This window comes from Lacerta agilis, chromosome 13, assembly GCF_009819535.1.
Source record: "Lacerta agilis isolate rLacAgi1 chromosome 13, rLacAgi1.pri, whole genome shotgun sequence".
NCBI classification, from domain to species: domain Eukaryota; kingdom Metazoa; phylum Chordata; class Lepidosauria; order Squamata; family Lacertidae; genus Lacerta; species Lacerta agilis.
Window position 1 is genome coordinate 15,304,083 of NC_046324.1, and position 17,644 is coordinate 15,321,726.

At 44.9% G+C, this 17,644-nt stretch overlaps 1 protein-coding gene across 1 annotated transcript in view; it reads left to right on the plus strand.

Moving 5' to 3' along the window:
- Positions 1-262: 262 nt before the first annotated feature.
- Positions 263-17,644, plus strand: part of TMC3 (transmembrane channel like 3) — a 29,342-nt gene continuing 11,960 nt past the window's right edge. Inside the window, exons 1-14 of the mRNA XM_033167399.1 lie at positions 263-432; positions 3,719-3,862; positions 4,973-5,048; positions 7,439-7,520; positions 8,382-8,488; positions 10,213-10,311; positions 10,424-10,566; positions 12,741-12,888; positions 13,859-13,902; positions 14,014-14,161; positions 14,437-14,546; positions 15,440-15,518; positions 16,258-16,512; positions 16,934-17,062. Of these exons, the coding sequence (XP_033023290.1) occupies positions 335-432; positions 3,719-3,862; positions 4,973-5,048; positions 7,439-7,520; positions 8,382-8,488; positions 10,213-10,311; positions 10,424-10,566; positions 12,741-12,888; positions 13,859-13,902; positions 14,014-14,161; positions 14,437-14,546; positions 15,440-15,518; positions 16,258-16,512; positions 16,934-17,062 (1,662 nt within the window). The 5' untranslated portion in view covers positions 263-334. The remainder of the gene's footprint in view (positions 433-3,718; positions 3,863-4,972; positions 5,049-7,438; positions 7,521-8,381; positions 8,489-10,212; positions 10,312-10,423; positions 10,567-12,740; positions 12,889-13,858; positions 13,903-14,013; positions 14,162-14,436; positions 14,547-15,439; positions 15,519-16,257; positions 16,513-16,933; positions 17,063-17,644) is intronic.

Consider the following 17,644-nt stretch of genomic DNA (forward strand, 5'->3'; position numbering starts at 1 on the left):
TTTCTTTGCTGCAACAGACCAGGAGCACTGCAGCTGCCCCCTTGGATGTGAAGGAGGAGATCAAACATCGCTGCTGCCACTGTTCTACAGGCTCTGGTGCACTGTACCTTTAAGATTTTGTCTGTGTTTCCAGCTTTCTGGTCTTTCCCAGACTTAGGACTGCCAGATGCCACCAAGAGGGGAAATAAGGGAGTCCACTTCAAGATCTGTCAGCTTCTGGTTCTGCTTTGAGATACCTGGTGGTACCCAATGTTTCCCCCCCACGTTCTCAAGATCTGATTGTTGCTGCTGCCTTTCAAAACCCTGAGTTTTGAAACACCCAGAAACTCCTGAGATGTCGTCTGGAGGTGCTTCTTCAGCAAAGTCCTGCAAGAGGTCGAAAACGGTGAAGCGCCATGCCAGCATCTACACCTACCAGGAACCACCCCACAGGTGAGAGATTGCCTTTGGATAGGATAGGCTAGACTAGAAAGGCTATGGGGAACCAGGTGCAAAGAGAGACTGCCAGTATCCTGCACCTGTTCAGGGTTGCTTTCACAAAGCTGCTGCTGAGGTTAGATTCTATCCAGTCCTTATTAAGCATTCTTGTTTATAGGGTGAATTTGTCCTGCATTCATCCTGATTTGCTTACAGGGTGTTTTATACATCTTCATGTTACTCATTCATGTCACCCTTTTCAGTGCTTTTCCTTGTCACTTTCGAAACTGCAAAAAGTCAGATTCATATATATTTTTTAAAGGGACTTTGCTTCACCTGGGTGACAGCGCACTTCAACCCACTTCAGTTGCACAAAGCTAAATTTCTGGTATGCAGCACAAAATAGTGACAGTCTGGAGGAGCCCTAAGAGAGGGAATTTAATTGGGTGCTGATTCTCTCATCCTTGCCTGGCAGGCTTCACCAGAGTACAAGAGCATAGTCCCTTTGGGGATTTTATTTCTCTCTCTCTCTCTCTCTCTCTTTCTCACACACACACACCTCACATCTACTTCCTTGTTCTTATTATTAGAAAATCGTTGATGTCCCTCCTTCTGTCACTCAGACACCCAAGGAGTCTAACACATGGTTTAAAAATGAACACACTCAGAAAACTATTCTGGATATAGCACCCACGCAGTCCAAATTAACAATCTAATCCAAGCACTGCTTTTGCAACTGGCCTTTTGTAATGCCCTGAAATGATGCACGCAGGAACCTGCATTTTAAAATCTCCTTTGCCTGCAAGTTTTCAGGTGCTGTTTCTCTGCACTTCCAGTGTTGAACTCCATTGCTGTGCATTTCTATTTCTGAAAGATCCCAGCTTTATTGATTGATTTCAGCAGGGTAGCAAGTGGTTAAATCTCCTTGGTTGTTTATTTGTCCGGAGGTTCGTTTTATGAACGTAGGAAAGTGTGGTCTTCTCTGCATCTCCTTCGCACACACATCTTCACAACCACCATTACAGAGAGGAATACTGTCCATGCAGTTTATGCCTCTAGATGCTGTCTGAATTCAGTAAATGTACAGTATATGATGATTATTATTACGACTAGTAGTAGTATTGTTGTTATATTTGTACCCTATCTTTCCTCCAAGGAGTTCAAGGCCACTTACATAGGTCTCCTTCTTCCCATTCCACCCTCACAACAAGCCTGTGGGGTAGGTTAGGATGAGAGATAATGACTCTGGCTCAAACTTCATGGCTGAGTGGGGATTTGAAGCCAGGTTTCCCAGGTCCCAACCCAATCCTCTGACCACTACACCACACTGCCCCTGTTATGTGCAACAGGAAATTGTTAGCAATGACTCTTGGTTAAAAAGAATAAATCAGGCACATGATTGGTTGCATGCTACCTACTTCCCACAGAGTGTAGTCCTGTGTGTATCAACTCTAATCAACTCCAAATAAGCTAAGTGAGGCTTACTCCCAAGTAAGCATATATAGGATTGTTTTCCTCCCTGTCCCTTTTCCCTTGTGTGTTATGGATTCTTTTCAGATGGTAAGCCTGTGGATAGGGACTCTCTTGATTGTATGTTTTCCCCTCTGGGAATCTTTTTGGATGAAGAGTGGGGTACAAATGCTCTAAATAGATAAATATATAGGATGGCAGCCTCAGTGGCAGAGGAATAATATTGCTATTTTAAAACTAAGATTGCCATCTTCACCATATGCATATTTACTTCGAAGCAAATCCAATTGGGGGACCTATATCTGGCTAAATATGCAGAGGATCTGGTTGCAGAACCGTTTATTCACAGTCCCGGGGAATTGATGGCCTTCAGTCATTTATTCTTTTTTTATTTACACATACACGCACCTCTAGAAAGGAGCACTGTCTTATCAGTGTGGCTCAGATGGAAGGTGATGCACAGCTGCAATTAAATGTGCAGCAAACGCTTGTAATAGAAAACACAGGCATGCCACTTCAGTCCTATGGATCCACGTATTTACAGCAGGGAGGTCCAAAATGCAGGTAGTTCTCGAGGCCTTTTTTCCAGCCCTCGGCAACATTTTAACTCCCCCCCCCCGACAAACCCCTTGTGCTGCCTTCCCAAAGCCAGGTAAGAGAGTTGCTGGGCATGAGAAAGGAAGCACGAGGGCTCTGGCAGGTTCCTAGAGCCCTCCGTCCTTCTTCCCTGAGCCTAGTGAGCCCTTTCCCAGCTTTGGAAAGAAGGTGGGAGGGCACTAGGACCCTGGGAGAGCTTTATGCCTCCTTCCCAAAGCCTGCCACATCACTTATCCGGCTTTGGGAAGGCAGCATGAGGGCGGGGGGGCACTCAAATTTTGACACACACACACCCCCCCCCAACATGACAAGTACAGCCTGTGGGTTCCATGACAAAGTACTCTTGCAGCCCACTTAGTAAAAAAAAAGTTAACTGCCCTGGTCTACAAATAAAGTGCTTTGGTCAAGCCTTGGAGTCAGAAAGACAGGTAGTCCTGCTTATCTGAGGCAATTTCGGTTCTCTTGGTTTCTTATTTTAACAATCTTAAATCCAGTTCTCCACATTTCTGCAGCAATTTGGGATTTTCTTAAGGAAAATAAAAACTCCCCAGGAAATTTTTTGTATCATTTTATTGCAGGTTTCTCCCAGTAAGCATATTTTAAATACAGTTTTGACTAATGTGCACATTTCTGCAAGCAATATAATTCTACTATAATTTTGTAAGTTATTTTCACTAATATGTCCGTTGTTGTGCACACTTTCTCCTAATATATGCAATTTTTGTCAACACTGGTTGGAAAACTGTACCACAAAAAATTCGGATAACTGTGAATAAAAGATGGCTGGTTCATTTATTCTCTTATTGCTTTGAATGTGAAAATGTGATAGATGTGTCTTTAAATGTGACCTGAGCTGAATTTCCTCCCTGGGCTACATTTCCCTACTTGGGAGTAAGCCCCATTAAACTGAGCCATGTCTGATTAGAGATGTGTTGAATTGTGGTGTTTGGGGCTGTGTTTGTCAGCTATTTAAAGTGCAGAAGCATTCAGAAAGGTAGACTAAATCAAGTACCAGAGTCACAAGGATTGAAATATGCAATCATCTGTTTGTATGATGGGGGTTTCTAGATTATCTACACTGATGCAACCTGTATGTTTTACTGATGCAGCCTTTTGCTTTTGGCTGAAAAATCACTGTGATAATAACTCACCTTGCTCTGTGTGTGTGTGTGTGTGTGTGTCTGTGTATGCGTGCGTGTGTGTGTGTGTACCATGGGATATCGGGCATACCTAGCAACTCAGATGAAGATAATGGGGATGAGAAGGTTGACAGCAGTGACCCAGAACAGATCTTCCAGAACATACAGTTTCAGAAGGAGATCATGGCCAACATCCGTTGCAGACCCTGGCCCATGAGGCAGAAACTCAGGGCGTTAAGGTAATGGAAATTCTCCAACAACATCAGTAATTTCTGAAACATAAACCATTGTGGGTTTTGTGATCTCAAATAATATACACTTTCCAAGAAACAAATCAATGGCTGCATCTGCCTAGTGATAAGCAGTAGGTAAAATTCTGTAAGTCAACAGTAGGGGCGCCCTATTCAATAATAATAATTACAATAATTTGACCCCACCCATCTGACTGAGTTGCCCCAGGCACTCTAGGCGGCTTCCAATACATTAAAAAACTTAATAAAATATTCAACATTAAAAAAAAAAACCTTCCCTATGCAGAGCTGCCTTCAGATGTCTTCTAAAGGTTTACTTGGCTCCGTGGTCGCATAACTCCATAACCTCTAGCATTTCTCCGATGAAAATAGGGATGTCCTTAGGAAAAGTGGGACATTCTGGGATCAAATCAGAAACTGGGATGACTTCTGTAAATCTGGGGCTGACCCTGGAAAACAGGGACACTTGGAGGGTCTGTAATTCCACTCAATGTTTTCTCTTAATCAAAGAAATTTAAGAAAACAAAAACTAAGGAAGAAGGTGTTTAACCACTACAGTGCCTGAAGGAGACCTGACATAGCCTTCTCGGCAGTGGTGCCCACCCCGTGGAATGCCCTCCAACCAGATGTCAAGAAAATAAACAACTATCTGACTTTTAGAAGACATCTGAAGGCAGCCTTGTTTAGGGAAGTTTTTAATGTTTGATGTTTTATTGTGTTATTCATATCATGCTGGAAGCTGCCCAGAGTGGCTAGGGAGGCCTGGCCAGATGGACGGGGTATAAGTAATAAATAAATAAATAAATAAATTGTTTGTTTGTTTGTTATCTGGTAGAACTAAGAAAACCACCCTCTGAAATCCTGCAAATTAATGGCCCTATTTTCATCAGAGAAGTGTTGGAGGGTATGGATTTAGCATTGTTGCAATGCTCCAATTTCTTTTAAGTATAGAGAGGGAGGGGAAGGTTGCATTTTGCAGCAGTAATTTGCGCTCCTTGGCAAGTTCGTTAGATGTTATTTATGAGAGGGGGACGTCAGGAGCTGGGGATGTAATGAGATTTTGGCCACGCGAAATGAATCTCTTGTCTTCCTTGGCAGACAAGCCAAAGAGATTGTACTGAAGTACGAAGGTCGGCTGACTCGAACAAGAGGCTACCAGGCAGCCGGAGCGGAGGTTGGTCTGCTTTTCATTACAAGCTCCTGAACTCGCTTTCCATGAAAGTGATTGAGGATTTCCATTTGCAGAGGGAAATGTTTCCAAGTCATCATTATTAACTAAATGAAAAAAGAGGGCAGCAAGGTAGAGCTTGCCACCGTATCTGTCAGGAAGAAATTCTGCAGGGGAAGCTTTCACAGCGTTGCAAAATATAAAGGACTAGTGGGGGGTGTCTGGCACTGCCCAGGAATTCTTAGAAGTGTAATTTCTGAGTTTGGACCCATCATGCCAAAAATTGCCCAAAGTCATGCCAAAGTCATATTTTGCTCTGCCATCTTGATTCAAAATGGCAGACAGCAACATTGACAAAATCTGCCTCCCCCACCTCAGGAGCCCTTGTGCCAAGTTTAGTGTCAATATTTCAAGATGCAGCCGAGCCTTTTGAGAACCATTTTCCAAAATATTGTTACCGATTTGGGAGGGATCCCTTAAACCCTAGAAATTAATAAATGGTAGTGTTTACCCCTTAGCCTTTTCTTCTCCTGATGATAACCCACAAGGCAGTGGAGGTTTAGGACCAGAGTTTTCCTTCTCCTAGATGGGCTACCTTCCCAGGTTGACAAGCCCCATCTGCCCCACACTTCCCTCTCCGGAATGTGCAGAAACCACCTTCTTGGCTGTTGGAGCCACTAATGGTCTTGTTCACTCAATCCACTGGAGCCTGTTTTCACATGCAGAGGAAGTTGCTGACTCATCGAGGGTTTGAGAGCCATCGGCTACCGTCACCTGGTTTAGCCGACCCATCAAAGCTGTTCCTGGAGTGTGGCTGCTGTCACATGCTGACAGCTTCTAAGAGCCACAGATGGGAGCTGAGTGCAGGGTGGGGCCAAAGGTGGACAAACCACCCTAGAAGGAGCACGTGTCCCTCACCAGAGGTACTTACTTACTGAAGTGTAGGTGGGTTCCCACAAGGCAAGACACAGCGATAACAGCAAGAACCTTTATTGAACCACATAACTGGGAAACTGGCAAAGAAACTGCTTATATACATTCCTGAAAGCCTGGGCCTCTCCCACTCCCAACGTGATTGGCTGTCTAAACTTCCAAGCTGCGAATCACGACTCAGAGTTCAAGGGCCAATGGCAGAGGCCCAAATCCTGAAATGTTCTGTGATTGGACATCATGTATTGAATCAGAACACAGGAGCTCGGAATCCGTAGCCCAGACTCAAGCTCAGACAAACACAGACCACTGAATACATAACACTAACCCTCCCCTAACACCCCATACACCCCATGGAAGTTGTAGGCTAGCCACATCTGGAGGCCAGCAGGTGCCCCTTTGCTGCTTTACAATATATTGCCTGTAAAGCTTTATCTGTGCCATTGGTGTGGTTTTCTGATTGATCGAGAAGGCCTGTGCCATCTGTTAATTTTTTGTTTAATTAAAATACTTCCACTTACAGCAATAAAGCCTTGGAAGACCCGTGAAATTAATTAGCTCTGACCACGGCATTGATTATTCATGAGTTAACAAAAAATCTGGCTCGAAAGAAATTGACTGTGCATGAGCAACTAGTGACCAGAGAATTGACTAATGGGCTGAACCATCATAGGCACGGCAATGTTATTGCTTTCTCAATACCTTGGAGCGAAAGGGTCAAATGAGAAATTATCCCCGAAGTGCAGTTCAGCATGAAATGGAGAGTTACTCCATGAGCAAAATGTCTGAGGTATTTTAAAAGAAATACATGTTATCAAATGTCAGAAAACTTTCTCCTCTGGGCCAGGTTTGAGGGGGACACTGGGGGTCCCCCACGTCATTGTAGTCATATGTTTGTTTGTATTTTGTTTTGCCAAAAAGTGTGCCCCAAGTGGCTTGCAACATATGATATGAACACAAAAGTTGTTGTTGTTGTTGTTGTTGTTGTTGTTGTTAATACCCCGCCCATCTGGCTGGGTTTCCCCAGCCACTCTGGGCAGCTTCCAGCAGAATAATAATAATAATAATAATAATAATAATAATAATAATAATGCGATCAAACATTAAAAGCTAATACAGAAGACTTGGTTGTGGCTGGGGAAACCCAGCCAGATGGGTGGGGTATAAATAATACAATAACAACAACAACAAATTTAATAATTATTATTTTTTTAACCACTCTGGGAATTGTAGTTCTGTGAAAGGAATGGGGGAGGGGGGTCCTCCTAAGAACTCTCCAAGCCCTTAACAAAATACACTTCCCAGGATTCCTTGGGGAAAGCCGTGACTGTTTAAGGTGGTATAACACTGCTCTGAATGTACTGTGCAGATGGGACCTAAATGTTGAGAACGATCCCTTGTGTGGGCAGAGTGTATTTCTTTCATGTGAACTAAAGCTGTTTCTGATATGTCTGTGTTTTTCCTAGCTGTGGCGAAAATTTCTTCGGCTTGCATATAACTTTGTGGTCATCTTTATTCCCTGGGAAATGAGAATCAAGAAAATAGAGAGTAAGTATGGAGGGAGGCTAAGATGTTGCCTACCATGGAAAAGTGCTACGAATAAGGCTTTCTCTTTGGCTTATTGAAAATATTATATTATATTAGATAGAAGATAGATAGATGCTTTCAACATTTTCATATTGAGCCAATAAAAATTTAAATCAACATTCCCTTATTCTTGAGCTGAGGTTCTATAGCACACTTCCCTCAGAGTAACACTGCAATCTTGCATGTTTCTACTTGGAAGAAAGGATGGAAGAATCTGTCAATGTCAATTTGTCATCCCCCCTGCCCCGAATTTAAAGTTTACTTCGTCCCATTTCTGAATCAGTTTGTGATTATTATCAGTGCTATTTTTCCAGAAAATGAGGTTCTGGAACTCACCATGAACGCCTTCCTTGATCTCTTAGCATGGCAGTTGTGCTCATCTGAGAAGTGCAGGAACTGGGTTCCTCTGAGTTCCGGCTAAAAAAGCCCTGATGATGATGATGATGATTAAATGGCGGTGTGAAAATTCACCATCATTTTTCTGTGAATTTCTCCTAATAGCTGGGAGAGGGCATTCTCTGTGGTAGCCTCTTAAGTTGCTAAACTCCCTCCCCACAGGAGGGACCTTTGTTAAATGCAGCTACCGCCAAATGCTGAAGGCCCAGACTTTTGACACTTCAGATAATATGTTTTTAGGGCCCACGTTATTTCTGTGGGGGCAAGTTGTTAGAAACTCTTTTTAATATTGTGTTTTAATTGTTGTAACCTGTCCTGGGACCATGGGAGTGAAGGGAATAGAATAGAATAGAATAGAATAGAATAGAATAGAATAGAATAGAATAGAATAATAACGCTAATACTACCCCCCTTTTGTGGTTGAAGGTCACTTTGGCTCTGGAGTTGCCTCATATTTTATTTTTTTGAGATGGCTATTTGGAATCAATATTGTTCTCACCATCATGACAGGAACATTTGTTGTTTTACCAGAGGTAAGCAATCCTTGTTGGATGGTATTTCTTGGTGGGATGTGTGGAGAGTTCTTATTTATTTATTCAGAAGTTTGTTGTCAGTATTTTTTTAAAAAAAAAAAATCTATAAGCGGTATACAAAAATATAACATCATACCAAAAGCAAAACAAAAACAAAAAAATCATTAAAAAACAGATGCAACATTAAAAACACACACACACACACACACACACACCAGTAAAATTGTACTATAAAAACAGGAATTCAATTCAGTGTTAGGTACACTGCTGTCTGCCTGCTGGGGTGTGGTGGGGGAGATTTGGCATGGTATGTGCTCGCTGATTTATTTATTTATTTATTTATTTATTTATTTATTTATTTATTTATTTATAAAATAAAGCATGTATATACTGGCTTTTGGCCCTCAAAAGAGCCGCCCCAGGTGTTTTACATCTTGATACAATTTAAAAACTAAAGCAATAAATACCTAGGTTCATATGCAAAGAGGCAGTCCTTGAGGTATTGCGGTCCTGAGCTGTTTTCACATACCCTCCAACATTTCTCCAATGAAAATAAGGACGCCCTATTCCATTCTTCTTCTTCTTCTTCTTCTTCTTATTATTATTATTATTTAGGCCCAGCCCATATGACTGGGTTGCCCCAGCTAATCTGGGCGGCTTCTAACATATATAAAAACATAATAAAACATTAAACATAACATACCTTCCCTTACAGAACTGCCTTCCGAAGTCTTCTAAAAATTATATAGTTACTTATCTCCTTGGCTCTTGGAGTCGCATAACTGCACACCCTCCAACATTTATCTGAGGAAAATAGGGACATCCTAAGGAAAAGCAGGACATTCTGGGGTCAAGTGTCAAGCTTTTAGGAAATTACGATCCCTTCCCCAGTGGCAGTCAAAAAGCAGATAACTGAAAAGAGTTCTTAACCACGTAATTTATTCAGTATTCACAGAGAGGCACAAAGGAACACTGTCTCTATTAAGTAATGGCGTGGCTCCAAGTCAAGTCCCACCCCTTCAGTCCCTCCTAATCTACGTCACCCCTGCGCCAGCTAGTCAGTGTTTTCTGCCTCTGAGATTTCTATTCTGTTACTCTCATGACCTGCCTAGTTTTGGGAGAGGAAGGATGAGGAACGGTCTCCAAAGACACGGAGTCTGCCAGCTTACGCTCCCCCGGTGCTTTTTATCTTGCTGCTCCCCCAATATTTCCCAGCTTTCCCCCTCTACAGCCTCTGAACTATGCCCTTCTGCAGACCACCGTTCTAAATCTATACAGTCTTACCTCTAGTTGCGTTTGCTTCACGTTGCGTTTTTTCAGGTTACAAACGCGGCAAACCCGGAAGTGTTTACTTCTGGCTGCGCGCTAGCGTAGGAGCAATTTGCGTGCTTCGCGCATGCACAGGAGCAAACTGCACGCTTCACGCATGTGCAGGAACATTCTATCGCGTCACACGCATGCGCAGAAACGGCGCTCTACTTACAGACTTTTCGGGGTGCAAACGGCACCCCGGAACGGATTGCGTCCGTAAGTAGAGGTACCACTGTACTGCTATTCTCTTCTTGGAAGGTGCTGGGGGGAGGGCAGCTCCCACCATTCCTCCTCAGTCCAGCCCCTGAGATCAAATCAAAAACTGGGATGGCTTCTGTAAATCCAGGACTGTACCTGGAAAATAGGGACACCCTATTTTAGGGTCTGTTTAAAGCTTTGCTTTGTTATTACAGATCCTGGCTGGAGAGCCCTTTGGAAGCACTCCCAGCAAGAGCATCCCTGCCGGGCAAGAAGAATCTGCACAAGATCTGGATACGATCTGGTCTTTGGGGGCAAGGCGAAAAATCATAATGTCATATCAGAGATTGATTGGGCCTTTCTTCTTTAGATGGACTGGGTGGCTACCCTACCAGATGCTGATTTATTTCATTGGTGTCTCCACAGGGTTACCTCCAGTACTCGGTTTTATTCTACGGCTACTACGGACAGGCGCGGAAGATTGGGACAGCAGGCTACCGGCTGCCCCTTGCTTACTTCCTCGTCGGAATGGCCGTCTTTGCTTACAGCTTCATCATCCTCTTAAAGAAGTAATGCAGCTCTTTTGCTTCAGGCAGGATTCGCCAACCTCTGGGGGCTCGGTGCAGATATTTTTGAATTTCGAGAAAGTGCTGCGGGTGCTGGTCACAAAATGGTTGCTACGGGGCATGTGGGGGAGGACAAGCAAGTAGGGGCTGGGCAACAGGTTCAGCCAATTTCTGAATCCCAAATCCAAAGATGGGCCAATTCAGGGCGGGATCCAGGCTTTGTCCAAGTCAGGTCATGGTTGCCCTGAGTTGGGCTACCCGAAGCAATCCAGAGTTGTAAGGGGTCAGGGAGTTGGGCAGCAGTGGCGGAGGAAGCCTCCGTGCCGCCCGGGGCAGCAGCGCGGAGGCACCCCCCCTGGGGGCGGGGCGTCACGGCGTCACGACGCATGTCGGGACGGGCCGCGCATGTGCAGTCCATCCAGCCTGGTGCTGCTGCTCCCACGGCAACCGGGCGGCAGGACATGGGGCTGCCCCATCCGGAGCAGCCCCACGCCCCGCTGCCAGCTAGGCAGGTCGCCTGGTCACCACGGGTGCAGCGGCGCCAACTTGGATGCACTGTGCATGCCCGGAACTTCCAGGCATGCACAGTGCATCCTGCCCGGCGCTGCTGCTCCCGCGGCGACTGGGGGAACCGCCGGGCGAGTGGTGGCTCGTGGGGCTGCCCCAGCCGTCCGTGGAGCAGCACAGATGGGGTGCCGGGCAGCAGAGAGTGGCAGGAGGGGCCAGGGAGTGTCACCCCCTCCCCTGGAACCCGGAACACACCGCCCCCTACGCCCCTCCCTTCCTACGCCACTGTTGGGCAGGGAAACAGAGGCAGACAGCATGGGTTTGTCTGGAAGGGGGTTTCCAAACAACACCCCACTGCATTGGAACACACACACTCAGTCAAACTGAGCAGTATCAAATCCTCTGTTCACCCCCCCCAAAAAAAAAAAACCTGGGCTAAAGTTATCCAACTGGAATTGCTGCCCCCGCCATGCTTACCTTACTTCATTTGCTAGCAAACGAACTGGCTAGGATTGAAAAATGTGTAAATAAGCAAAGGCATAAATAAGCAAAGATGGTTTGGTGGTGTTTTTATTGAACCATACATGATTCCCTACTGCTGCTAAAAACAGTATTTAGGAGCAGGACTAGTTAGAAAAGATATTCTGTGGTAGGGAATACCCATTTGAGCATGGACAGTCATCTCTCAGGACAAATCCTCTATTTATTTGAAGAGCTACCTGGTCCAAGTCTGGTTTCGAGATGAATCACAATAGAATGAGGAACAGGTGGAGGAGCCATAAAGTTTCTCACCTGCAGGTAACATCTGGGCAGCAGACTGAACTGGCACCCGCACAACCTAGCCACAGTCTTCCCTATAGTGGCAAGATGCCTTGCATTTCCATTTAAATTATAGTGATAATTTCTTAATTCGCAGCTACACATTTGCACGTGTAAATTTGGTGCAAACCCATTCCCTCTTTTGTCATCTTGGCTACACCTGTGCCAGACAGGTGTGCTGATTTATTGAGGGGTAAGTCACATAACCATTTTTGCAAGCCATCTCCCATAGCATTTGCAATGAGGAGCATGATGTGTAGGATGAACCATCATTGAAGGCCATATTAGAGTTCGAAAGCATGTCAAAGTGCAAGTAGATTAATAGGTACTGCTCCGGTGGGAAGGTAAACGGCATTTCTGTGTGCTGCTCTGGTTCGCCAGAAGTGGCTTAGTCATGCTGGCCACATGACCCGGAAGCTGTACGCCGGCTCCCTCGGCCAGTAATGCGAGATGAGCACCACAACCCCAGAGTCGTTCGCGACTGGACCTAATGGTCAGGGGTCCCTTTACCTTTACCTTGCTGTGTAGTTTTCCCTTTCTAGTTGACTTAAAAAAACAAAACCCTGATCATGTGTGGTAGGGGGTTGGTTTGAGATCAACAAAGAGATTGCAACCAGGCATGGGAGATCTTTAACTCTTTTGCCTCCAGAATTCTTGTACCTCAATGGGAGGATTAGTATTAAAATTATTAACGATTAGCCATTTGCAATCGGAGCGTTATTATCATTCAGTGCCTGTTCAAACAGTTCGCACATTCAACGGAGGAATTTGGTGATTGGGGATCAGGTGCATGTATGAACCAGTCCTTGAGTAACTCACATTTATGTGACATCTCCGCTGCTTTTATCCAGGATGGCTAAAAATTCAAGGATGAGCCTAGCAAGCGCTTCTGATGAAAATTACACGTTTTGTTGGCGGGTCTTCTGTGCCTGGGATTATCTCATTGGCAACCCTGAGGCTGCAGAGAGCAAATCAGCTGCCATAGTTAATAGCATCAGGGTAAGCAACTCGTCTCTGTAGCCGGAAGAGATGCCTGCCTGCGATTGTTGTGCATGAGGCAAATATGTTATGGAGCGAATGCAAAAAGAAAAGAAAAATGCAAGACATTAAGGTGCAATTCTTGTTAGTGTTTGAAAGTAACACTGTTCAGTAGTAATTGTTTGTAGATGCAGCTCTGCAAACGGCAGACAGAACCCTGAAGGGATCCATGGAAAAAACCAGAGATTCTATTTCCCCCCAAGGAAATAGATGACTTAAGAAGAATTAAGAGCTCTTCGTTTAATGGATTACTAGCTACAGGGCATTTAGACCTGCCAATAAACGATAAAGCCTTGCATTTCTAAAGAGAGAATAGTAATCATCTAGTAAAACCTAACTGGACGTGGAAATAGCAGCACATGGTCACTCCTAAAACCTATTATAAGTATTCAAATGGTCTGCCTCTCTTTTCTGGCTGAGGGTAGTAAAAACAACAAAAAGGGGCTGGGGCTCCTAAAAAGCTTGACTTGCACTCTAACACAGGCAAACTTGACCCTCCAGATGTTTTGGGACTACCATCCCCATCATCCCTGACCACTGGTCTTGTTAGCTAGGGATCATGGGAGTTGTAGTCCCAAAACATCCGGAGGGCCGAGTTTGCCTGTGTCTGCCTTAGAGGGGGACAGGAGAGTCCAAAAGGGGGCTGACCCAACAATGCAATCCTACGCATGTCTACTCAGAAGCAAGTCCCACGAAGCTCACCACATGCCATAGAAGCCAACTCCTAGGGGCAAAGGGACCTTTGCCCCCCAATAAGATATTTGAGGGGGCTGCCCCCCAAAGCTGATGGGCATTGCCGTTCAAATGGTAAGCATGCACTGCATCATGTGATTGATTATGTGGGGCAGGGCACGTAAGCCCCGCCCCCAATGTTTTATTCAGGTTGACACCGCTGCTACATGCTATTATTTCTGTGTTTCTCCCATCACAGGAAGCCATACTAGAAGAACAGGAAAAAAAGAAAAGCACAAACATGTATGTATATGTATCATTTCCCAGCAAATTGTCTTCCTCCTGTCCTTTTGAAACAAGATGAAAATGACTTGCTGAAGCAATAACAATACTTTGTCCTACCCACGTGTAAAGGGCCGTGACCATAAGCTTAAGGATCATCGCCAACATCCTTGTTCTCCTCTCACTCGCCGGAAGCATTTACATCATTTACTTCGTAGTGGATCGATCCCAGAAATTAGAGCGCACGAAAAAGGAGCTAACACTCTGGGAAAAGAATGAGGTAATAATTGACCTTTGTTACTGGGCTATCCACTCTTAAATACAGGTTTTTAAAACACGTTTTCTCTCAAAATACACATTTTTAAACCTTATTTTGAATACGGGGTTTGAGGCAAGAACTGAGAGCCACAGCTTACGTAGAAGTGTGGAATCCAAGAGAGAGCAGCAGTTTGATCTGAACATTAATCCGAGATGTTATTCTGCACCCCATTTAGCAAAAGGTTGAATTCCACAGGGACCCCTGCTAAAAATCACACGTGTCACTCTCCTTTCCAGGTAAGTGTTGTTGTCTCCCTCATCACAATGCTCGCTCCTTCTGCCTTCGAATTGGTTGCTGCACTAGAGATGTACCACCCTCGAACAACCCTACGCTTTCAGCTTGCCAGGTATGGGATGGGGGGGGGGCTGGACTAATTGTAGGTCATATTTTTGTCTGTTATGGTAGGGCTGGGTGATGCCAGGTTTTCAACATGGCGGTGTATCACCAGCTAAACATCGCAATATAGTGACACATCACAATGTTGAAAAGGAAGGAGCATCAACCCCCCCCCCCGGTCCCAAAAGATGCCAGGGTGAAACTGCTGCTGCTCCCTTTGTCGTCAGTGCCTGGCACATGGAGCGAGGAGCATTGGCCCTGAGAGGCGCCAGGCTAAAATTGCCACCGCTCCCTCCACCACCAGCGCCTGGCTCAGGGAGGAAAAAGGCAAGGCGCTGAGTGGCAGACAAGCCCCACCCACGATATACTACCGGGTAAAGACGCCATCGCGATCTGATCCTCAAACTGGTCCTGGCTGATGTATCAATACATTGCCCAGGCTTACTGTATGGTACAATGGGGATGCAGTGGTTGGGTGGCAGAGCATCTATTTTGCACGTAGAAGGTCCCAGGTTTAATCCCCGGCATCTCCAGGTAGGGTTGGAAATATCCCCTGTCTGATATCCTGGGAAGCCACTGCCACTCAGTGTGTAGGCAAGAAGAAGCTGGAACGGATCCAAGTGTCTGTTGTTGTTCAGTCGTTCAGTCGTGTCCGACTCTTCGTAACCCCATGGACCAGAGCACGCCAGGCACGCCTATCCTTCACTTCCTCTCACAGTTTGGCCAAACTCATGTTAGTAGCTTCGAGAACACTGTCCAACCATCTCATCCTCTGTCGTCCCCTTCTCCTTGTGCCCTCCATCTTTCCCAAGTGTCTAACTCAATATAAATCAGTTTCCTATATAGCACTGATAACTGATGGTAGCTTTCTGCACTTGGCGTTTCTGTTTTTTGTTTTGACAGAGTTCTTGTCTTATATCTGGGAAATCTATACAGTTTGATCATTGCTCTTCTGGACAAAGTGGACAGCATGAGCATCGCTGTAAGTTGCAAATCTCGACCATCTTTGGGGTGTAAGCTCTATGCTTTTTATTTATGTTTTTGGCATTTCTGTTCCATCTGTTTTTTTTCTGAGGAACTCAAGGTGGATAACAAGTCAAAATACAAAAACAGTATTTCCATAAAGAAGAGACCAACAGACAGGACAGCTTATTCTATGGCATTAACCCCTTCATGCATTAATTAGACTTAAGTATGCTGGCTATATGAGGCTGGTTATCTCACACTTTGTTGCTCTCCTCTGAACTGCTCCCACTTGGTACGATGCTGTGCCCACTGATATACCATATTTTCTGGCGTATAAGACGACTGGGCGTATAAGACGACCCCCCCAACTTTTTCAGTTAAAATATAGAGTTTGAGATATACTCGACCGCAGATTCTCCACCCGGCGTGTAAGACGACCCCCGACTTTTGAGAAGATTTTCCTGGATTAATAAGTAGTCCTATACGCCAGAATATACAGGACCTTATAGGGCTGTTATAAGGGGTAGAAGAGAATCTGTCACCCTCCAAATGTGGTGTACTCCATATTCCCATTGTTCCTGACCATTGGCTGTTGGCTGATGAGAGTTGGAGTCCAGCAGTACCTAGAGGACCACAGGTTCCCTAGCTCTGTCCTAAAAGATCTAAATCTCCAAACTGGCTGGAACCAGGATATTTTAAGAACCACCTTCTTAAAGCTTAAGTTTATGAGTTTAACTTTTGCTCTGTGATTTCAGGAATCTGAAGTTCACAACAATGGAAGCACCACAGTGGTTGCCACCACTACCTCAGCTACTAAAACTGTTAGAGAAGACAACTTTTCAACGATCATTCCCATTATGCACATTATGAGGACCAGCACCTTTCTTCTGGTTGACAATCACACTCAAAGCTATGCTCTACCCATCAGCATGGTGACCAACAAGACAGCATCTTATGAATCCAACACTCAAAGCCACCAAGATCAATGCTGGGAGACCTATGTTGGTCAAGTAGGTTTGACCTTTATGTGAGATTAGACAGGCAGGTACCCAAGACAAGGTCTCTGCAGTGATGGCAGCAGGATTGATGAATGGTTCCACCGTGGAGATCTGTTGAGCCCCTTATATGTTAGCTTTTGGATCAGGGATGGGGATTCTGTTTCCCTCAAAATGTTGCTGGGCCAATTGTATTCACTGGATTGGTTTCCATTCCAAACATGTGACAGACAAACTTTGTTAGGCAATTTCTACTCCCATATCTGCATTTTTTTTTGAATTCTCTGACATTCCTACCCATGACTAAAGCGTGTGTGACATTGACGCAGAATAGAAATAGTTTGATCCATCAATCCCTGTTCCTGGCAACAATGGAAGGCACAGAGAAGCATCCCTTGCCCTGGAATGTGATAGTTTTGCATCCTTCCTGTTTCAGGAAATGTTGAAGCTGTCGATTATTGACATGCTCTTCACCGTGGCGAGCATCCTGTTGATTGACTTCTTCCGTGGGCTTTTTGTCCGATACTTAAGTGACTGTTGGTGCTGGGATTTGGAAAGCAAATTTGTGAGTACATATTAGTAAAGAAGGAGAAGGGGAGGTAAAAAGTGGGGGCACATTACACAGGCATGGAGGTAGCTGCTGAAAACTACATCCCTATATTGCATCGCCCAGCCCTTTCGCTCTAACACAATGGTGGGGGATCTGTGGAACCTGCAGATGTTGTTGGACCATTAGTAACTCTGGTGGGGCTGATGTGAGCTGCAGCCCAACAACATCTGGAGGGCCACAGTTTCCCTACCACTACTGACGATTGTATTTGTGATTATTAGAACACCTCCAGTCAATAGGTGGTGCTGTTCCACATCCTTTAGTGCCCATTCTATACATTGTCCATCTTGTTGCTCTTTCTTTGGGGGTTCCTAAAATGGGCAGATCTAAACCGGGGGCCAAAGCACTGTTGTTTTAACTTGCTAACTGGTTACAAAGTCTGCTCTTCTAAGTTAGTGTTAACAATAATTTCATTTAGCCACGATGCAATGTTCCCCATCTTTGCTTTACAGCAAGCATCGCCTGGTGTTTCAGCCAGATCTGCTCTCTTTAGGGCAAAGAATTATATTGACAACAGGCTGTGGGGAATTATTATTA